Source organism: Barbus barbus, assembly GCF_936440315.1.
Source record: "Barbus barbus genome assembly, chromosome: 15".
Taxonomy (NCBI): domain Eukaryota; kingdom Metazoa; phylum Chordata; class Actinopteri; order Cypriniformes; family Cyprinidae; genus Barbus; species Barbus barbus.
This window is the reverse complement of record NC_136743.1, coordinates 21,149,776-21,173,887: the sequence shown is the minus strand read 5'-3', so window position 1 is coordinate 21,173,887 and position 24,112 is coordinate 21,149,776. Positions and strand designations below refer to the sequence as shown.

The window sequence follows — 24,112 nt, the reverse complement described above, 5'->3', positions numbered from 1 at the left end:
AGCCAAGCTATCGGCAAGAATCCCCCGCAAAGTCCCATTGTTGAAAAAATGAAGAGGTTACAATTTGCCAAAGAACACATTGACTGGCCTAAAGAGAAATGGCGCAATATTTTGTGGACTAATGAAGCAAGATTGTTCTTTTTGGGTCTAGGGGCTGCAGACAGTTTGCCAGACGACTCCCAAACACTGAATTCAAGCCACAGTACACTGTGAAGACAGTGAAGCATGGTGGCGCAAGCATCATGATATGAGGATGTTTCTCATACTACGTGTTGGGCCAATTTATCGCATACCAGGGATCATGGATCAGCTTGAGTACATTAAAATGCTTAAAGAGCTTATGTTGCCTTATGTTTCAACAAGACAACAACCCCCAAACACACCAGTAATTGAGCAGCATCTTGGTTCCAGACCAACAAGATTAATGTTATGGAGTGGCCGGCCCAACCTCCAGACCTTAAAACTTGTGGGGTGGGTGATATCAAAAATGCTGTTTCTGAGGCAAAACCAAGAAATGCAGAGGAATTGTGGTATCGTCCTGGGCTGGAATACCTGTTCACTGGTGCCAGACTCCATGAAACACAGATGTGAAGCAGTTCTCAGAAACTGGCTACACAAATAAATGTTAGTTCAGTCATTCACAAGAAAGCTAAATCTTCAAGCATGTTTCAGTTTATACACAAATGTTTGACTTTGTAAAGAAAAATGCAGACACTGCTATTTTTTTGAACCGCCTAAAATTCCTTTTTCTTCACTTTCTGTAAAGTAAAAACAAATTTGCTAAATTTTTCTTCATGTTTTGATTTAGAATAGAATGTGCAATGTTCCCAATGCATTTGTGTGTATTGAAGTAAAAGTTATTATAAGGATTTTGAGCTTTACTCACTTTTTTAAACACACTGCTATTATTCTGAACACAACTGTTTATGCTATATAGTTTTTTTATTAATATTTTGAATGCATTTTTATATATACATGCACACACACACACACACTTTTATTTTATATTTTCAGTTTTCTTTTTAATTTTATTCACATTTCAAGTCATTTTTGTATCTTATTTTCAAATATTACTAATTTAGATTTTTTTTGAAGTTTTAGTTTTACTTAAGGTTTAGTTTTTATTTATAGCAGTCAGTTATTTTAGTACTTAAGCTTTGTTAACAGTAATAACAATGAGGCAACTATCACTAATGTACATTCAAACTATTGACAGTGCCATGAAATATTTAAAATATTTCTTATGTATTCATATTTGCTGATCTGTTTAGTTTTAATAATGTTTGCACATGACAGAAGTGTTGGTCTGTTCCACAGTTGATTAATTGTATTAATGTTTTTGTTATGTCCTCCAAACAGGTTTTACAATCACAGAGGTCCAGAAGAAGCAGGCCATGTTGAATGCATCTAAAAGTCATCCAACAGGGAAGCCCAAAGGTGAATTTCAGCTGTTTTGTCAAGTTGACTTGTGTCTTTTCTATCATTATTATATGCTGGAGATCCAGGATATAGTGTGGAGACTGAAATCATGAGTTGTGTCATTTGTGGTCACTGTTCATCTGTTCACAAGCACGTGTTTGACCATGATTGTGTTGTGTTTCATTATTACCTCGCTGCCCTTGAACAGCATTAGCTTTACAGCATCTTTTGGCACTCAGAACTCCACTTCTTCACCCAAAAACTTCCAAGTGCCTACGGTTTTCTGAACCTTCAGGACCTCTGGCTCCCAGGGCCACCTTAACTTCACCTCTCCTCCCTGAAGGCCCTCAGCGTAGGCAGGGGCGGGGGGTTAGGGTGCCCCCTGGGGTCCTGCGCAGGGCAATATCTTGGGTGTCCTCTCAAAGTAGAGAGCCGATCGAGTAGTCCAGGGTAATTCCAGTGTGTTAGTGTGACTTATCTGCTTATTTAACTGAGGCTGGGTCAAAATATTGATTTTCTGATTAATCATGATCATATTGAAATCATCATTTATCAAAGTTCGCAGTTTGAATTGAATATGATCAAATAAAAAGAAGAAATTTCAGCTTTTTTTTTTTTAGTTGTCCAAACAGGGTGCATACAGTCTGATTCACGAACATATTCATGAACAAAAGACTCTTTTATACCAGATATTTTAAGTGAATTAACAACATACAAAGTAACTAATGTAGTCCAATTGGCTAACTAATGAACCTTTTAAACCTTTTGGTTCTTTTTAGTGACTAGAACTATACAGAGTTATCAGTGTAGTGTGATTCATAAACAAAGGACTCTCTTTAATTCACTAAAAAGATCCAATTAAACATTACAGCGCAACCAGTGTAGCCCAATCCACAAACAAATGAATCTTTTAAATTGGTTATTTTTAGTGAATCAACATGCAGAACAAACTGATTCAATCTGATTCAAATGACTCTTGTGAGCCAGTTGTTTTTTTACGAACATTTGCCACTCTTTTATGGGAGTTTATAATTAAAATATGAGTTCATATTTGTACAATATTTTAATGTTAATTATTATAAAAATAGCAGTTTTGCATAAGAAAATCAATTTTAAGTGTTCACAGAGCATTTTTTATGATTCAGTTATTGTATCTGGTAAATAAATGGCATGATTTTTTGTAATGCACAAGCTGTACAGCATTAGCTGAGGTGAGAATTACATCATATGAATGATCAAATGGAATTGAATCAGAAAATCTGTATCGATACCCCAGCCTTTTTTTTTTTACAGTAACTGATCTAGTTTCTGTAATTCACTGGCAACCCATCCTTCCCTTACAAGTACACACTTAACCCATTTACAGCATAACATTCAATAATATCAGCATAAACTAAACTGGTCCGATTCAAATGCGCAGAACCAACGACCAAAACACGCTCGTCTACTAAACCCATGTATGTGTCCCGTTCTCTAACAACCGAAATCTCTCGGGTCCTGACCCTTTGTTTATGTCCTCTTCCCTGCAGCTGTGACCAGGCCCTACTATGACTTCCTGCTGCGTCAGAAGCACCCCACGCTTCCCACCTCCCTGCCCCAGCAGCAGGTCATCATGTTGGCTGAACCCAAACGCAAGACCTCCAATTTCTGGCACAACATTGGACGCTTGACACCGTTCAAAAAATGAGAGACTCGGTACATTCGCGGTTGTGCCTGAACTCGTGTTTTTATCCCAGTGTAACATGTTTATTTTTATTGTCCAATTGCGAAAGCACTTTATGGGTTGGTTACAATCACGGCATCGCTCCCAGACGTTGTGGAACATCGTGGGAGGGCGTTCTCGCTATGTTATTATTAACGTTGAAAAAGACGGCTACTACTGCTCAACCGCTCCACTTTCCGGCACTAACACGACTACTGCTGCAAGTCATCGTACGGACACGCTTCATCGAATGAGCCCTGCTTGAAGAGAGGACTTCTTTATATGTTTGTTAATTTATTTTCACGTTTTCAATGTATGCCAGCTATCCACAGTGCCCAACTACTAGCTTTTGTATGTAATTTGATACTTTTGTGTAACCCATGATGATGTTTGAAGTTTCCAAGGGTTCCACACAAGATAAAAGTAGACCGTGTTCAGATTTATTACTGTATTAACTTCCTGGAGGCTGTCACTCGAAGTCCGTCGATATCATGTCAGTCTGTGTATGCAACTATCAACTCCTCCCAACTTTCTCCTCATGAAGTCTCTGAAATGAAACGTGGACGACGTCCCATCGGTACTCAACCGTTTCAGATGAGTGTTTCATGTATGTGCTCATTTGATTCTGCTGCCTAATGACTCCTCTGTAACGAACTTCTCTTTGAAGTGCCATTCAAAACGTAACCCAGATATTGTGATGGGGGTTGCATGAATTTGCTGTGAAACTCAACATTTTCAACCCAAATAAAATTCTCAATATTCTGTCATTCTGATAGAAAATGGTACTATTAAATTAAAGTATGTTTGACAGTTGTCAAATATGTATGATTATCTTTGACCGCAGAACAAAGTATGTTAATAAAAGCATTTGTAAGTGTTATGAATCTGACATTTGGGAACGGAAAACTGATATTTAACATTTTTAATGTTGAAACACTGTCTGTTTCAGCTTAATGTGCAAAGTTTGTATTTCCCAAAGAGCAGCCCAACCAGTGTTATTTTATTATAATTTATATAATAATATAGCGTTTATTCATATTTTGAACAAGCTTTTATTTTATATTTTAAGTTTGTTTAAACAGAACCCTGTTATAATTGCCTTACCTTCCACTTGTTCCAAACCTGTATGAGTTTCTTCTATTGAACACAAAAGAAGATATTTTGAAGAATGCTGGTAATTAAACAGCTGATGTAGCCATTGACCTCTATAGTATGGAAAAAAATACTATAAATTTTTTTCCATACTATAGAGGTCAATGGCTACCGTAAACTGTTTGGTTACCAACATTCTTCAATATATATATTTTTTTGCGTTCAATAGGATTTTCATTTTTAGCTGAACTATCCCTTTAAAGGGACAGTTCAGCCAAAAATGAAAATTCTGTCATTAGGTATTAACCCTCATGTCGTTCCAAACCCGTTAGACCTTCGTTCATCTTTGGAACACAAATTAAGATATTTTTAATAAAATCCGAGAGCTCTCTGACCCTCCATCAAGGGTTCAACCGTAATTTTATGAAACTACGAGAATACTTTTTGTTTGCAAACTTTTTTCTTTGCGCACAAAGTATTTTCGTAGCTTTGTAAAATTACGGTTGAACCCCTGATGTCACATGGACTATTTTACCGATGGTCTTGATCTGTTTCTGGACCTGGGAACATTGCAGTTGTGTTGCTGTCTACAGAGGATCAGAGAGCTCTCAAATGTCATCAAAAATATCTTAATTTGTGTTCCGAATGAAGGTCTTACGGGTTGGATCGACATGAGGGTGAATAATTAATGACAGAATTAAAATTTTTGTGTGAACTAACCCTTTAATTTCAATAATGTTATTGTTTTTTTTCCTCCATGTTATTGTTTTAGTAATTTTACGATTTCAACTTAAACTTTCAGTTAGTTGCCTAATTTTGATTATTTCAACTTTAGTTCTTGATTTAACAGACTTGATTTATGTTTATTGCCACATCAGCTTCACAGGCTATTTCACGGAAAACAAAGATTATACATTAGAAAAACAAAGTAGTAAACTATACAAAATATAAAAATTAAATAAAGCAATTTTAAAACACAGTTTTGTACATAAAATTCTATAAAAGATTCTTTAAATTTACTTTTGAAAGAAAAAGTTTTTCTGGGTCTATAAGAGCTTGTCCTGATAATAACCTTTGTCTCATGACATTAAATATTAGGTAGACCAAAAGCACATGTTTCACAGTCAAGTGAGTCCCGCAATATTAATATTTCTGTGCTTCTTCACCAATCAATAAGTGTCCATGAGTTAGAGTATGTCCAATACGACACCTTGTATACACAACTTGGTCATGCCTAGATTTAAAAGAATAAATGTCTTGATCCTACAACAGAATTGATTTCAAAAAGTTCAACATTCTTCCCATTCCACTTGCCATTTCTTCAGCTTTAGTTCAGTTAATAATTGTAATAGTTTTTACACAGCTTTTGTCCAGGGAGTGTTTGGAAACCGTTTCCATACACTACCACTATTTTTGCAGTTCTATTTGGTGCCACTACAGTGAAACAGTAATAAGAGGTATGCAGAGGTGGGTAGTAACGAGTTACGTTTACTTCGTTACATTTACTTGAGTACATTTTGGGGTAACTTTACTTTTAGAGTATATTTTAAAATGGGTACTTTTACTCTTACTCAAGTATATTTTTAGAGAAAAAACGGTACTTTTACTTCGTTACTGTGGGCGACTCTCTTCTCGTTACTGTATCTTAATGCAATACAAGTTAAAAATGCTTCAGTTTATTCCAAACGCGCAGTCTACTTTTCTCTGGGCAATGAACGATGCCCATTCGCGAATGATTCATTCTTTTGAGTCGATTCTGTTTAAAGGCTTTATCAAACCAGTTGGCAAACCAGTGAATCGGTTCGCGAATCAGTTTGAATGATTTGTTCAGTTCCCTGCCGCACGCGCTGAGTCTCTGAAGCGGTTCTCACTCAAATAACAGAAGAACATCAAGAGCGATGAAGACGTGGCTTTCTAGAAGTATTTCTAGAAGTACTTTTACTTTTACTTGAGTACAGTTTTTGGGTACTCTACCCACCTCTGGAGGTATGTTGGTAGATTTTAGCTGCAGTGTTTACATTTTCACAAATTGAAAATACTGACACCCAGTGGTCAAAATTCAGGTCAGCATATCAGTTCACTGTTACTATGGTGCTTTTTAAAATTAGCATCCAGTGTGTGCAGACAATACGATAAAACAATTCTAATGAAAAAAAAAATAAATAAATAGAAAGATCACATTAAACCGCACCAACCAGGTTCATATAATATTTATTAGAGCATCATAGCACATTAGAGCACAATCAGTTAGTTTAGCAGTAAAAAAATCAGTTGGCACATAAATCTGATGAATAGTTGGCAATCTCGGAATGCTTTTCGTTACTGTAAGGCTATTATGACGCCCCTCGAATGGCAGAAGAGATGTTCACACAACAGGACATGGCAGTGTAGAAGACTTTTATATTGCTTTGCGCTACATTAAGCTGATCTTTCTCTGATCACATCTGGAGTGTTACTCTTGTCAAATCACATCTACAATGTGATTTTTTATTTTTTTTGCACTTCTCGCTGACCTTAATTGAGCAGCTCCAAATAGGTAATTGGCACTTTGCCTTTCTGATTCCCCCTTTGCCCCATCAGCCAATCAGAGTCCATGCCTGGCACGCTGCTCACGGTGATCACCTGACAGGGAAATATTTGACCATTAAGACTTATAATGATTCATTTTATGACAATCTGAAAGGACATGATCAAGGCCCACCTCATCGACGAGTAGAGAGAGCTCACTGCTGCTGGCGGCGTCGTAGTCGTAGAGCACACGAGCCTTGCGGGTGCCTGAGGTGCTGCGGAGCTCGTTGAGTGCGGGTGAGGTCTGGCTGGGCGGTGGAGCGGGCAGTGAGGCGGCCGGCTGTGCCGTGGGAACCGAGATACTGGCGGAGGAGCTGCCAGCCGGCTGATTGTTATTAGAGAACGTGGATGGAAAGCTGGAGGAAATATGGAAACAGTTAATAATGGTGGGTTAAAATATAGAAATAACTGAATGTACATACACTTATCAATTAATATGAATCATTGCTTACATCGCAATTTGACTGTTTGAGAGAACAGATGATTCCATTGTGGATGCATTTAGCATAAAACAGAGGATTTGGTGTGAAAAAATGCATAACTAGTACAAACAAATGCATAGAGGTATAAAAGTGAGCCAACCTTCCCAGCTGTTTCTGTAGATTGACCATGTACTGGTAACACTGGGCATAATATGTAGCTTGAGCATCCACAAAATCATTCAGACAGCGCAAGTGATGAGCCTGATCACAAAGAGGAGAGCACAGCCATTAGCGCATATTATGTAGATGAATATAAACAGCAGTGTTTCCCACATAATCTATAATTAGCCACAAATCCACACAGTAATCCTAACATATTTAAAGCGCTTTTAAATGTTTGGATTTAAAAACCAGTCGGATCTGTTCTGACAAATTCATTGAGTAATTAATTTAGACTGATTCATTAAAATAACAGTCATTAAGGCCGACTTACAGAATGAGACTTCTGACTGATTCATTCAAAAATGGTCCCATAAATCATTCATTAAGATTGATTTAAAGAACAAATCTTTTGACCGACTCATTAAGTCATTCATTAAAAGTGATTCAAAGAACGAGTTTCTTTGACTGATTCATTAAATGACTGATTCGTTATAAGAACCATTCATTAAGACTGATTCAAAGAATGAACCTTTTGATTTATTCATTAAATGACCAATTTATTAAATGAATGATTTATTAAAAGAACAGGCCCATAAGAGCCATTTGTTAGGACTGATTCAATAAATTAATCTTTAGACTGATTCCTTAAATGATAATCAACTCATAAAAGTCATTCATTTCATGCTTGTTGATGAGCATTTGATGTTATTTTGCAACACCCATCACATTCAATTCACAGAAATTTTGTGATTTGCTCACCCTCAAATCATTCTAAACCTGAATGACTTTCTCTTTTCTGCTGAACACAAAATAAAATATTTTAAAGAATGTTGGTAGCAAATCATCTTGGTAATCAAAACCGGACAACTTGGGTAAAGCATAATTTCTTTTTCTGTGGTGCTACAAGACGAAACACTGATAGACATAAAGGATGTGTGAGCGTACATGAGTGCTGCTGATACCCTCCAGCAGAAGTCTGGTGATCTCGGCCTGCCGGTCAAACTCACTCTGTGCTATCCTCAATTCTGTCTCTGCCTGAGGGAAACACAAACATATACATAAAAAAAATCATCCCCATCAACAGGCTCAGAATCAAATGGACATACTGCCTCAGACACAGAGGCAGGTGGGAGTATAAACAACTTGGTAGCTCCCTCTGCTGGACACAAGAATGTTTGAGTTGTTTGTAAGAGCAGTTCCTCATTCACGTGGCAGGGTGAGTTCATATCAGACAGCACTATCAGGGCAAGGCAGGGCAGGCGTTTCTGTTTCCCTGATAAACAATGTTTTCTTCAACAGGCTTAGGGGAGTAAAGACTCGAGTACACTCACCTGCTGCACCTCCTCAGCCCACAGCTGGCCAGCATTCAGAAACAGTAACAAACTCATCAGGTCAAGCAAAAACATCAACTTAAATCACTCAAACCAATCACTACTCACAATCAACAGCTTTCATAACTAGCCGTTATGCAAGTTGAATGGTTTCACCATTCATGCACAGACACATTCACTGGGAGGAACCAAATCAGGGAGCGACAAGGAATAATGTGAAGCACGCAACAAAGGGAAGAAGACTTGAATCATCCAGTGTCACAACAAGGTGTGAGCACATGCAACACTTAAACATGAGCCAAACACATTCCTCTCATCGCAAAATGTTTTCCAAGTTTATTAAAGTAATGAATCTTGCATTTCTAAAGTATTTTATACCATTTTGAAACGTATTCTAATGCACATTGGAATACTTTATCAATATGATAATATAAAATTTATAGCATTATAACATAAGGATATTCATATAAAATTTTGATTTTAATAAAGAAAGCACAAAACACTAAAATCAATCATTTTAAATGCCACAATTAAATTTAGGCATCACATTATTAAGAGCAGTATAATGGATATTCCTCTTTTTTTTTTTTTTTTGCTAAAAATTTATTTTTACAGTGCTATAAGTGATTTTATTATCAGTTATTTAAATATTTTTTAAAAGGTGAATGCTGGAGGATGTCAAAGGTATTATAATATAAATGTAAAATGAGCACCCAATAAACAATAATAATAATTAAAAAAAAAAATCTAATACTGGATGGTAAGTAATGTGCATCTTTAATACAAATCATACTGTTAGTTGAGACTACACAGGCACAGAAATTCATACATTATTAATGGACATAAGAAAAACTAAATCACACCAAACACAGTAACTGCATTCTGTTGCCCTCAAAGTTAAATAATAGCACAAATAGCTCACAAATTAAGATGTATGTGTACCAAATATGAGGTTATGAACGAACACAATAAACACATGCTGAATTGACACAGCTATTTCTGTTGAGCTGGACAGAAATACAAGCATGTGGTATTGAACATAAAATGTTCCGCTTACAAAACCATTTTCGACATCTCTCCAAAGATTTGTGAAGGGCAAAAGAGGGCAGATGTTTTATTAGACACAGCAGACAAACCTTTAGCCACCTGACATGCAAGAAGCTGAGCATGTAAGAAAAGTGAGCCACATACTCCTCTCCCAGCGGAGGGCTTGAGTTCAGCTCCTTCAGACGGAGGCAGGCAAGCAGACAGAGAGACACATAATGAGAGAAAACTGGTGAAAATAAGAGAGGTTAGAGATCCAAAGACAGCAGCTCACACGCAAAAGGGCATTTAACTCGAGCATCTTCTCTGTTAGTTAAACTGCACTAAGAGCATAAGACAGCCGGCAGCTAGCTTGGGGAAAGATGAAAGACAGCCTTCACTCTTCAAGCTTCTCTTCCCTAAAAGCTGTAAAACTGAGTGTATAGTTAAGCTGAAAATGCCACTAGAAGAATAAAACAGCTGATTATTACATTCTGTGTGTGTGTGTGTGTGTGTGTGCGCGCAATACTAACTGCAGAGCGAGCATCAGCCACTCTGGCCTTCTTCACTCTGTTTTTGGCTGCATCCAGATCTAGACGCTTATTCTGAAGCAGTTTGCGTTCTTTCTGTGAAAAAAGAACAACAACAGAAATTTAACAGATTAGAAGACACAGTATAATATAACGGTTAATAAAGGCATGTTCAGTGGTATGCTGATGCTCACCGTTATGGTTTTAAAATCTCCCTCGATGAAGTTCCTAAAGGGAGTGAGGAAATTAATGGCGGAGCTCTGAATGAACTCTTTTTCTGAACTGCCTAACAGCTTCTCAGTCTCCCCGCATTTAATGAGAGCACTACCTGCAGCACATCAGAGGATGAGAGGACATTCATCTCAACCCACACACATTAGGAACATTTGTCAGCTTAAAATAAAATTTACAGTACATGGAGCTTACAAAGAGTTTATTAACAGCCACACTTCTCAGTTCTTTCAACCTATACATTACACTATATAAAAGACATGTAATGTTACAAAATATTTCTATTTTGAAATAAAAGCTTCCATTCGCCAAAGAATCCTTTAGAAAATAGGGATGTAACGGTATGAAAATTTCTTATCACGATTATAGTGACCAAAATTATCACGGTTATCAGTATTATCACGGTATTGTTAAAATGTGCTGGAGATGTTCAAAAAGTACCGAAACATAAATCACTTCACCAAGTTTCATACTTAAAAATCAACAAACAGCAAATAAAATGACTTTTTGTTTGCATAATCACTAAAACAATAACATTACCAGTGAGGTCTGGATTTTAAATGACAATTTGACTGACAATTTGACAGTTTAATAGCATGTTCAAATAAATAATGTAAATGTTCAAATAAAGCTTTGAAAAAGTTTAACATAAAGGTAGACCACACATTTCAGCCTTTAAAGAAAAGGGTTAAATTAAAATGATAATTAATAAATGATTATATGTATTTTATCGGCTCCATAAATAATCCTATATAGCATATCTGAATTGTTTAAATGTACATAAGTTTGTTTTTCATCAACCGGTTAAAATTTACAGCAGGTCATACAAATTTGGTCAATTTTTTGGCCAGACAGAAACTGCACACAGACTGAATGTAAATAAGTGTCTGTAAATCCACTCTCTGGCAGCAGGTGGCGCTTTATACGGAAAAGCTGAATTACAGCTGATTCCTGTGAACTCCGCGAACACTTCCTTTAGGTATTACATGGAGCGAAGATGAAAACAAAATGCCATCGAATTGTTTCTGAAGACAGTCACATCCTTCAGAGGTACATTCATATGATTAATTCATTGATATATTAATTTGTATAATTCCCTTAGCACTCTTTTAAAACCTCCCAGCTTTTCCGCCCTATTTTCACTCAGAACGAAACTACTGTGCTGCTGTGCGCACGTGGGACTGTTACTGAAAAATCTGCTTTATGCCGGACAGTATTTATTTATCGCGAGTTGTTTAAATCACGGTAATCGAATACGGTTTTAATGATAAGTAAAATATGAAACGGTAATACTAACCGCGGGGAATTTTATCATGATTTATCGTCAAACCGGTAATCGTTACATCCCTATTAGAAAATGTATCATGGTTTTCAAAAAATATTAAGCAGTTTTCAACATTGATAATAGTAAGTAATGTTTCTTGATCAGCACCAAAAAATCTTTGGCTAGAGTAATGGCTGCTGGAAATTCAGCTTTCCTGCCATCACAGGAATAAATTACACTTTAAAATATATTCATAACAGTTTTTTAAAACTGTAATAATATTGCACAATTACTGTTGTTTACTATTTTGATCAAACAAATGCACCCCAGGGGGGTGTTCCAGAAAGCAGGGTTAACTTACCATCTGCTAAACCCTGAACTCTGTTGATCAAACCAAACCTTGCTTACGCGAGGTATGTTGGATCCAAAAACGAGTCCAGGAGTAAGTTCATTCAACCCAGAGTATGTTCCTGGTTAACACGTAAAACATTCCTTCTGTTCAAAGGCCATTTGCACACTTAGTGTATATCGACACCTAATGGGTGGTTGTGCAATCATTTTTCTTGTTTTACGGTTAATCTTTAATCCTTGAAAATAAGAATTGTATTGTTTGTTTGATGCTATTTATATAATAAGTCATATCAGATATGTATTTTTTTATAGAAATACATTATAGAAAATGCAGATCCAAGATGTGTGAGATGATAATAAAATAAAACAAAATGTGTGAGATGATAATAAAATAAAACAAACATACATAATAAAATAAACATTACCTTGTCATAAAAGTGTTTTATAATTTAGGCAGATAACTATTATGCCAATATAATAAATATAATAACCATATTATTGTTACGGAACGCAGACAGGCAGGCAGGCAGAACAGACTCAGGAATATCCGAAAAGGGTTTAATGATAAGAACTTCGTGCCCGTAACATAAACAATAACCGACAAACCACAGAACTCAAGGGGATCTTAAATAGGACTGAACATAAGGTTGCACACAGGTGATGGGGATTAACCAATAATTACTTAATGAGGGTAAATGAATCAACAGACTGAAAACCAAAACCAAATAAGAGAACTCAGGAACACACAGGAAAAAAGGCAAAAGACAAAACTAAAGTCCACACATGTGACATTACTCCCCCCTCCCGGAAGGCGCGTCCCGCGCCGAAACAGTACTACCAAGGAGGAGGGGGGGGCGCCCTGGAGGCCAGTACAGGGATGGGGTAAAGGGAGTTTCCAGGGCGGATCAGGAGGGTCAGGTGGCCAAGGCGGGACTGAGGGCTTGGCCGGCCATGACAGCGACCACGGAGGCGTGGACGGAGGGAGGAGCCAGGATGGGGGCTGACGAGAGCTGGAGTAGGCGGAGCCGGAAAGGACCCAGACCATAGTCCTAACGATGGTCCCCGGTGGAGCCGACGGAGGGAGGAGCCATGGTGGTCGAGAGGCTGACGACTCCAGGGAGTCGACCGACGGCGGCGGAGCAGGTGGAGGTGGAGCCCGAGGTGGCGACAGAGAGCCGAAGAGCCATGGTGATGCCGAAAATCCGGAGGTCCACGGCGGAGCAGATGGCTTCAGCGACCCCGGTGCAGGCGGAGATCCGGATGGCCGCGGCGGGGGCGGGAGCGACAGAGGACAGAGGTGGAGCAGGAGGGAAGGAGGAGCCCAACGGAGCCGGAGGGACGAAGGGACGGGGCGCAGCCAAAGGAGTGTAGTCCCGAGGTGTAGGTAGGGGGACGACTGACCAATGCGGAGCCGGGTGGACGAGGGAGCCCGGTGGAGCTGATGGGCAGACGGGATCCGGTGGAGACGAGGGAGCTGGAAGCCATGGTGGAGCCGCTGGGTCGCCGGACTGAGGCGGAGTCTGGGTCTCGGAGGCAGCTGGCGGAACAGAGGGAACCACCAGACTCAACGCCAGGGAAGATGGAGATGGGTAGTCCAGCGGCGATCCCACGCCACAGATGGTGGGCTGAGGGTGAGCGGATGGACTGAACATTTCCAGTGAGAGGGGTGTATCCGGGGAGACCATATCGATGAGAGGCGGTGGGAGAGGGAGGTTGGGTGGGATTTCTTGCCAGATATTGATAGTGGATGGCGAACATACTTGAACCGTCCGCTCTGTCGCTCCCGATGGCGATGGCTCGACGACCGCGGCAGGCTCTGGCTCTCTGTCTGCGGTGGTCTCTGGCAGCTCCGTGCCGCGAGTGGGTCCTTTCCGGAAGGGCTCTGGGATGTCGGCGTCCACATGTGATGACCCTGGGCTGGAATCCGCTTCCCCCAGGATGAACGCTGATCCGGCGATCCACAGCGCGCTGTTGATGTAGTCAGTCAGTGTCCAGCACGGATCAGCACGGGGCATGAGGAAGCGGATCTCGTCGTCCAGCCCAACCCAAAATCCCTCCATTAGGCTGAGGTCATCACATGTGGCAAGATGGAAATACTCCGTAAACTCAGCCACATAATCCTCCAGTTCTCGTCCTCGTTGAAAAATAAACATAGTCGCCCCTGACGTGCTGGCGTTCGGGGCGACATTGATTGAAGCGAGCTTTAGCTTCATCACTGGTTTGGGTCGGTTATTCTGTTTCGGATCGCAGACAGGCAGGCAGGCAGAACAGACTCAGGAATATCCGAAAAGGGTTTAATGATAAGAACTTCGTGCCCGTAACATAAACAATAACCGACAAACCACAGAACTCAAGGGGATCTTAAATAGGACTGAACATAAGGTTACACACAGGTGATGGGGATTAACCAATAATTACTCAATGAGGGTAAATGAATCAACAGACTGAAAACCAAAACCAGATAAGAGAACTCAGGAACACACAGGAAAAAAGGCAAAAGACAAAACTAAAGTCCACACATGTGACAATTATAATAGATTACCTTATATTTTACTTATATTAGTGCTTTATAATTTACATATCATACAATTAATATATATAAAACTTATTGTAATAATATATCATATTGTGTGCTATCTGTCACGCCCACTGGAGTCTCGTTAGTAAGTCACGCACAAATACGCTGATAGCTCTGAAGTAAGCTAACCCTGAAACAGAACCTACTCCGGAGCAGGTTATCTTCAGAGAGCAAGTTGCTATGGTTACTTACATACCCTGAGTAACCATAGCATACCATACGTTACTTCCGGCTTTGCTACTGTTCGGACGCTCTTGCTTATTGCTCTCCGCTTTGCTCCCTATTTTTGCATTTTTCTCATATCTCTCCAAGATTTTAACTTTAACTTCAGCAGATCAGCACAGTGCTCAGACAACACATTTTTTTGGGGGAAACTTAAGACTTTCTCCCAGCAGTTTACATTCCAGAGACGGAAAAACACAGCTGTCTACATTTAAACAGACTAGAGAAAATGCCTCTCGTGGAATCTACTTGCTGCATGAACTGCCACAAACTTCTACAAAGGATTGCGGTTCTTGAAACAAAGTTGCTTACTGGACTTCCAAAACAGGCGGAACACACAGCAGACGGTCATCACGGACCCCCTCAGCATACAGCTGGTGAGTCCTCTGAATCTCAAAAGTTTATACAAAGTGTAGAGGAAAAAGCCGAAACAGATCGACAGACAAATCGATGGCACAAACAGGGAGCGAGACCCAAAGGCAATCGAGACATCAGATTATCACGAGTATCTCGTATTGCTGCTGTAGCATCCTCTACCCCAGATACGGCTATGACAAGACTTGTAAACACTGGCATTCTACCACCCCCTATACATCTTGAGAACAGATTTGAAGCATTAATGAATGTGGGTGAGAAATCTGCAAATGTGACTAAACACGGATCGAATCAGCCAGCAGCTAACATCGCTACTAACAGGCGCTCAAGGTCGAGCAGACAGCGGCTTTCAGCTCAGAGCGCAGTCGAGCCCAGGACTCTGATAGTGGGTGATGCTATTATCAGAAACATCAGTAGCAGGACTACAACTACCTACTGCCTTCCTCAAGCAAATGTCTCTGATGTGAACAAAGAACTTCGGAACATTCTGATGAAGCACAAGACTGCAAATCGAGTCATCATCCATGTGGGGAAGAATGATATTCGGAAGGAGCAGTCAGAACTCCTTAAGAAGGATTTCAGTGAACTCTTTGAAACGCTTCAAAGTCTTGAAGTTCAGTCGTTCATCAGTGGACCACTCCCAGCAAGGGGAACTAACATGTTCTCACGGTTGCTTGGGCTGAATACATGGCTACAAAGAACCTGCAGTATAAAAGGAGTCAACTTCATCGACAACTTCAACCTTTTCTGGGGCCACAGACAACTGTTTAAACTAGATGGCCTCCACCCAAACAGACTCGGTGCAAGAGTGCTTAAGGACAATATCTATTTCTCCCTCCGTCATCCTTCAGCGGTGTGTGCCAATCTACTCGGCCTGAATGGCACACACACACCTGGACAGAATATGAGTGACCACAGGACTTCATGTCAGCTTTTGAGTCAACATGTGGTTGACACATCCCACAAGGATACTGATAACACCACGCAGCCACAACAAGCACTGCTCATGGACATCCCAGCTGAGCCCTGCCCACAGAGCTCATCACATGCAGACTGTGACGTACTACAACAGCTCCAAGACTCAGCACCCAAAGACGACCTTCTGGAAAACAGCCAGGGAAGCCAGAACGACATCTCACAGCCAGCGGAAACACCAGAGCCAGAGCCCTGCTCACCAGATACACTATCACTCTCCCCAGAATCTCCACTTCTAAGCTTCTCACAGAAAATGGAGGAACTGGTGTATGCTGGGACCAAACTCTCCCACTCTTTCGCTTCAAGCCCCCAGATATCAACTAAAAAACGGCGGGCCCCACAACCACCAAAGACTGCAGGCCCAGCTCACCCTCCTCCTCCTGCGAGAGCTCTCCGGCCGCTGCCACAACGTCAGGGCCCAAACCCCTCTCCATCTGGTGTAGGTGAACCAAAAACAACTGATAACAGCTCTCAGTGATATGTGTCGGGTCCCCGCTATATTAGCAGCAACATTCACAAATGTTTACAGAACAAGCGGGAACCCAGTGTGCCTGTAGCCTCCTCTATTTCTGTTTTATTAAGCAATAGAAAGTCTAAGGCCTTCTCAAGCCGTACGGCTGACCCATCTAACCTGCGGCCTATAATGCATCAATCTAAGATTGCTGTAGAGACAAAATGTAATTCCATCAAGTTAGCATTTTTAAACATTCGCTCACTTAAAAATAAATCATTTCTGATCAACGATTTAATAACCACAAACAACCTGGATTTTATGTTTTAAAATGAAACATGGTTAGAAGACAGCTGCAGTGCAACAGTCCTTCATGAAACAGCCCCTCCTAACTTTAATTTTATAAGTGTCTGCAGGACTGTTAGGAGAGGTGGAGGTGTAGCTGCTCTGTTTAAAGATGTTTATCAGTGCAAGCAAATGTCATTTGGTCAGTATTCATCTTTTGAATACCTAGGTATTGTGCTGAAAGGTGCTCCACGCACCCTGTTTATCATTATTTACAGGCCTCCAAAATATTCTCCAGCCTTTGTTGATGATTTCACTGAACTGTTATCAATGATTTCCTCAGAGTTTGACTGTTTTGCTATTGCAGGGGATTTTAATATTCACATAGATAATGCAGAAATCAAAACTACAAAAGAAATTATAACTGTTTTAAACACTTTTGACCTGAGTCAGCATGTGCACGGACCCACACACAATCGTGGACACACCCTAGATCTACTCATCAGTAGAGGTCTAAACATCTCATCCATTGTAATCAAGGATGTAGCACTATCTGATCACTTCTGTATTTTCTTTGATATATTGATCTCGGTCACCACTGAATCTAGATCTGTCTCTATCAGAAAGAGATGCATTAACGAGAACACTAGTGCGCTATTTATGGAGGCAATATCATTAACACCAAGCATTTCTGCAGACTCTGTTGATCTTCTCCTGGAGTCATTTAACTCAAAAATTAAGAATGTTATTGATGATATTGCCCCGATAAAGGTCAGCAAGAAGACGGGGAAACAGAAATCAATTTGGAGAAAATCAACAGCAGTTCAGAGCATGAAAAGACAATGCAGAAAAGCTGAGCGGATGTGGCGGAAGACGAAACTCGAAATTCACTATAGCATCTATAAAGACAGCCTTCATGCTTTCAATGTGGAACTAGCCACAGCTAGACAGACTTTCTTTTCAAACCTTATAAACAGTAACTTAAACAACACCCGCACTCTTTTTGCGACTGTTGAGAGACTGACAAACCCCCCAAGTCAGATTCCCAGTGAAATGCTCTCCGACAGCAAATGCAATGAGTTTGCTTCCTTCTTTTCTGAGAAGATCAATAATATCAGAAAGGAGATTGGCACATCCTCAAGTTATGCAGAGGTCACACAGATTCAACCGCAATTTCAAAAAGAAGTGACTATGTGTGTTTTTAAAGAAATTGATAACAAAATTTTGGAAGAAATAGTACAGCACCTTAAATCTTCAACCTGCTATCTTGACACACTTCCCACATCCTTTTTCAAAAATGTGCTTAACTGTTTAGAAGCTGATCTCTTAGAAGTGGTGAACGCCTCACTTCTTTCTGGGACTTTTCCAAACTCCCTTAAAACTGCAGTTGTTAAGCCCCTTCTGAAAAAGCGCAATCTTGATAACACCATGTTGAGCAACTATAGACCCATATCAAATCTTCCTTTCATAGGTAAGATTATTGAAAAGGTAGTTTTTAATCAGCTGAACAACTACTTAAAGTCAAATGGATACCTGGACAATTTTCAATCTGGTTTCCGAGCACATCACAGCACAGAGACAGCACTCATTAAGATAATAAATGATATTTGCGTCAATTCTGATTCTGGCAAAATATCAGTGCTGGTACTACTAGATCTTAGTGCTGCGTTTGACACTGTCGATCATAACATACTTTTAGAGAGACTGGAAAACTGGGTCGGGCTTTCTGGGATGGCACTCAAATGGTTCAGGTCATACTTAGAAGGGAGAGGTTATTATGTGAGTATAGGAGAGCATAAGTCTAAGTGGACGGCCATGACATGTGGAGTCCCACAAGGCTCAATTCTTGCACCGCTCTTGTTTAACCTGTATATGCTCCCACTAAGTCAGATAATGAGGAAGAACCAAATTGCCTATCACAGCTATGCTGATGATACCCAGATTTACCTAGCCTTATCTCCAAATGACTACAGCCCCATTGACTCCCTCTGCCAATGCATTGATGAAATTAACAGTTGGATGTGCCAGAACTTTCTTCAGTTAAACAAGGAGAAAACTGAAATCATTGCATTTGGAAACAAAGATGAAGTTCTCAAGGTGAATGCATATCTTGACTCTAGGGGTCAAACAACGAAAAATCAAGTCAGAAATCTTGGGGTGATTCTGGAGACAGACCTTAGTTTCAGTAGTCATGTCAAAGCAATAACTAAATCAGCATACTATCATCTCAAAAATATTGCAAGAATTAGATGTTTTGTCTCCAATCAAGACTTGGAGAAACTTGTTCATGCCTTTATCACCAGCAGGGTGGATTACTGTAATGGTCTCCTCACCGGCCTTCCCAAGAAGACCATTAGACAACTGCAGCTCATCCAGAACGCTGCTGCCAGAATTCTGACTAGAACCAGAAAATCTGAGCATATCACACCAGTCCTCAGGTCCTTACACTGGCTTCCAGTTACATTTAGGATTGATTTTAAAGTACTTTTACTCGTTTATAAGTCACTCAATGGCCTAGGACCTAAATATATTGCTGATATGCTCACTGAATATAAACCAAACAGACCACTCAGATCATTAGGATCGAGTCAGTTAGAAATACCAAGAGTTCACACAAAACAAGGGGAGTCTGCGTTTAGCTATTATGCGGCCCGCAGCTGGAACCAGCTTCCAGAAGAGATCAGATGTGCTAAAACATTAGCCACATTTAAATCAAGACTCAAAACTCATCTGTTTAACTGTGCATTTGAATGAGCACTGTGCTATATGTCCGAACTGACTGCAATGAATTTTATGTATAATCATTTTCTTTAAATTTATTTTAAATCATTTTCTATATCATTTTAAAATTCCTTGTTTTTATTATTCTTATTTCCATGTTTTTATTGATTTTAATGTCTATTTCACTTTCTTTTATGTAAAGCACTTTGAATTACCACTGTGTATGAAATGTGCTATATAAATAAACTTGCCTTGCCTTGCCTTGCCTGAAAGTTACCTCTGTTTTTGGAACCGAAAGTTGAGGTTATTCACTTACTCACCCTTAAACATACCCGGGTATGTCACATAACCAACATAAACATGAATGAACATCAGGGGGGTGTTCCAGAAAGCTCTGAAACACCCCCCTGATGTTCATTCATGTTTATGTTGTGCTATAACTAGTAAAGAGGAAGGGAAGATTAGTTCACGAGCCACAGTGATCTGTCATGACACAATAAAGCGAAATGAAAAACGGTATTTATTGTTTGAATTTCTTACAAAATTTGAAAGCTGAGGCTTTGTTTCATACCAAAAGTAAACCTCCTCTGTCTTGTCTATCGGCACGTTGTCAGTTTCCTCTTTGCTCCGCAATGTATTTTTCACTATTTTCACAGTATTTTATTACTGTTGCTTGTCAGATATAGCAACAGTAACGGAGGGGGGGCGGGTCTTTGCAAAGGGTCAATTATTCCATACTTTTGGCTGCTAGTGTATATATCTCTAAACACATAACTGTATAGTTGTATGATCAGTACAAAATTGGATGTAAAAAATAAAGTATATGTAATAATAAAAAATATGTAGACATGTATTTGCTGTGCCAGTGTTTATCACACTCAATATTATGTAATGAGTTTACCGTATGCGGTTCCAGGTCCAAACTCGTGTCCAGAGTCGATCATGCACTCCCCCAGTAACTCGTGGTTGTTGGCACGCATTGGGACTTTTTTGTCCAGCATCTCGTAAAGGAACTCCTCCATCCGGACATCTATAATCATCAGACAAATTAAATTAAGAGCAGTGAGTGTCAGAAGAGACCACATGCATCCTCTTAAGCAAGGCCTGATAACCATTACTGTTGTTGGACATCAAAAATATCTTACAAAGCGTTGCTATGAATCATGAACTTTCACTTTTATGATTGTATGATGTGCTTGGAAGATAAAGTGTGGTAAAAACACCAATATGTCACCAAAAACTGGAATAAAGACAGGATGTGTTTCTTTCTTACTGTAAGAAAATCTAAGATCATAAATGTAAGATATATAACCCACATAGTTTTGACTTCCTGGCTAAAAAAATACACATCATTAGGGCTGGGTCTTAATCCCATTGCAAGGAACAGATGGAGAACTTCACACTGTTCTCTTGCAATTAGGTTTACTGCAAAAATTGAGATGATTTCACCAGCTGTGACCCTGAGTTCACTTCCTCTGTACTGGTGATATAAATGAGCATTTTGTTTTTATGGTGACTTGCAGTATTGCTAAACTACAACATTACTTGTTTAACCAAGCGTTTCTTCTTACTAGGGTTCGGCTGCAGCAAAACTTCTGTCTGTTTCATGATCTTCTCCGTCCAGTGCTTGGTGGATTCTACCCGACTCAAAAGGGTCTCTAGATGGGCGTCCAGCTCAGTCTTCTCCGCCTGCCCAAACTTCTCCTCTGTGAACTACATGGATTGCAAAGTTTGTTGACTGTTCTAACACATTATTTCAGCAATGCAGTTTATATATTAAAGTTTTTCACGTTACATTTGACATTTTATAGTTGACTTATTAATGTTCACACATACAGCTGTGGTCTTAAAACCAAAGCCTAGTGAGCTGCTGACCTAGACTGCATTTCTGGCCAACATTTGACCAGTATAGTGCCTTTAAATGTTGCTTTCTCAAATCAATTTACAACAAAGCCAAAACAGTATAATACAACAGTAAGAAATAGGTATAAAAACAAAAACATGTAAATAAAATGTAAATATAAACGAAAATGCTCATAAAAACCAGTAATCAAATAAAAGCTTTTTTTACGTAAAATCTTCAAAGATTAGATTTAAAAATACCATATGATGTATTGTTATAGTATGTTATTATCCTGTGTGGAGACGTGCTGATATCGTGTTTGGTCTTGTTCTGTCTCACGTATCTTGTCAAAGTCTGCGCTTGCTTGGCCATTTGTTGTGGAAAAATAAGGAAAGTGTGTCTAGCTAAGTTCAATTAGTATTTTGTTAGATGGGTATAAAAAAAAGCTTAGTTTACCGCGGCAGTTGTCGTGTGATGACCGAAGAGTATAAAGACCATCGACTCTACCGTTATAAGTATCGCTTTTGATTTCTCCTCTTTTCTACTACTTGTTTCACTTCTGTTTCCGTTTTTATAACCATTTCTTACTATGTGTAAGTAAGTTGTTGTTTTTAGCATGTGTGTTTGGCAGTGTTATTTCTTAGGATTACTGATAAACTATACTGTCGTGATTTGTATTTGTTATCTATTTTAATTTGAGTTAAATAATGTCTGAATTTATTATGTCTGTATAGGGATTTTATTAAGTTTTAGTTTTATTTAATTTGAGTTATTTTAATACTTCAACAAACTAAATGGAAATGATATATATATTTATTGAATTTATAAATGTGTATGTATATATATATATATATATATATATATATATATATATATATATGTATATTTATGTGGTTGTACATACATATATATATATATTTGTTGTTTTTGGTGTTTGGCTTAGTGTTATGTTAGAATCATTATTATAATCATAACTTTTGTTCTTTAATATTTTGAATAGTTTTTAGCTTTATTTTTAGTTTTTCATTTAAATGTTAAGTTTTGAAATGTTGTTGTATTTCTTTATTTTTAAAATGTGTATAGGTAGTATTTATAAAGTTTTAGCTTTTAGTTTTGGATCTGTTTTTAGTTGTTTTAATACTACAATTGATTGCTTCTGTTGTCCTCATTTGTTAAGTCGCTTTGGATAAAAGCGTCTGCTAAATTACTAAATAATAATAATAATTCTTACAGTTGACATATGTAGTAACACAACAGTCTTAACAGTCAGTAATGAACATGTTTACCACAAAATTGTTATTAAAGTTGTAGTAGCATACTACAAACTTTCATTGCTACAAATAATGAACTTTATTTACTACTTCATAAAGGGATAATAAACTAAATTTTTTAAGGAAAATGTCACCCTCTTATGTTCTAAATTAAAATTTTGAATGACTATGACTTTTTCTGTAACACACACACAATTAGGCAGAATGACAGTCTTGGCCACAATACACTTTCTTTTTATGGACAAAAGTAATGAAAGTGAATGGTGACTTCGGCTGTCGGTCAATAACAATATGCCTTTGTGCTCCTCCGTTATACAGACACGAGGGTGGGTAAATTATGACAGATCCTCCAGTTTGTCCGAACTGTCCCGTTAAATAATGAAAACAACGTACAACTGGTTAAAAACAAACACAAGTTAAGACACTAAACACATTTAAGGTCATTTAAAGACATTTACCTGCACTGCACGACTGAGGAAAGTGCCCGCGTCCGCTGCTAGTCGTCTAACGTTAAACTCCATGTCTGTTTATAAAATACTGATCAGTCTGAGCTGAAGCCTGCTAGCAAACACAGATTAGCCTCTCTCCGCCCGGCCAAAACACTTATGAATTCAGCTCGCTTTGTCGTAATAAGCGTATAGTCCATGTAAAAACGCGACTGAGAAGATAACCAATTAAAAACAAACGCGTAAATCTGTGTTAAGGCTGTCTGGTCCAGGTATTGTGGTGTATCTGTCAGTAGTGTAGCCGCTAACGCAGAGCAGCAGCTGTTAGGACTAGGAGTGAGGGAGAGTGAAGAGGAAGGACAAACTCAACGATAGACAACGGATGTGTCTCAAATCCCAGCGTGCAGCCTGCTTAGACAGCAGTTTGACCATCAGACAAATTAATAATAATATTTCTAATTAATATTTTGATTAATTAATAATAAGTTTCAATAAATCTATCAACAAATGATAGGAAATAAAATATTTATTGTTTAAATAATACTATCATTATTAATAGGAAAGAATAATAATATATTTGTGTGTTTTGAGAACTTGAAAAAAGCTCTTATATAACATATTTAAAATCTTATTAAATGTTATATTTCTATATAAAACTGCTGAGGTTTTCGTAAAGTCCACTAGATGGCTCTATCAGTCAGAACAGGTCGTCTTTTAACTCTTGAGTAGTTGATCTTATTTTACATTTTAGAGAATAACAAGACAAATACAAAGTGTGTTCACTGAACATGAGTTTATATGCCACACTGTATGTCAGTTCCTGCATGCCATGTTGTGATTTAATAAAACA

The 24,112-nt window shown here is 38.7% G+C and overlaps 2 protein-coding genes across 6 annotated transcripts in view; one reads left to right on the top strand and one right to left on the bottom strand.

The window, feature by feature from the left end:
• Positions 1 to 4,009, top strand: part of LOC306881364 (rho guanine nucleotide exchange factor 4-like) — an 80,211-nt gene extending 76,202 nt beyond the window's left edge. For all 4 annotated transcript variants that reach the window (XM_079435433.1, XM_079435434.1, XM_079435436.1 and 1 more), the window contains 2 exons: positions 1,360 to 1,437; positions 2,949 to 4,009. In XM_079435433.1, the coding sequence (XP_079291559.1) occupies positions 1,360 to 1,437; positions 2,949 to 3,106 (236 nt within the window). In that variant the 3' untranslated portion in view covers positions 3,107 to 4,009. The remainder of the gene's footprint in view (positions 1 to 1,359; positions 1,438 to 2,948) is intronic.
• Positions 4,010 to 6,407: 2,398 nt separating this feature from the next.
• LOC306881370 (endophilin-B1-like) lies at positions 6,408 to 23,651 on the bottom strand. Of its 2 annotated transcripts, XM_079435450.1 has the most exons (10): positions 23,275 to 23,651; positions 21,274 to 21,415; positions 20,604 to 20,732; positions 10,444 to 10,577; positions 10,253 to 10,345; positions 9,833 to 9,919; positions 8,311 to 8,400; positions 7,364 to 7,464; positions 6,915 to 7,137; positions 6,408 to 6,835 (listed from the first exon to the last, which is right to left on the bottom strand). In XM_079435450.1, exons 1-10 carry the CDS (start codon positions 23,335 to 23,337, stop codon positions 6,728 to 6,730), a joined length of 1,170 nt encoding a protein of 389 aa, XP_079291576.1. In that variant the 5' UTR covers positions 23,338 to 23,651; the 3' UTR covers positions 6,408 to 6,727. The 2 variants fall into 2 exon arrangements, with proteins under 2 accessions (XP_079291576.1, XP_079291577.1); XM_079435451.1 differs by lacking the exon at positions 9,833 to 9,919.
• Between the last annotated feature and the right edge of the window lie 461 nt (positions 23,652 to 24,112).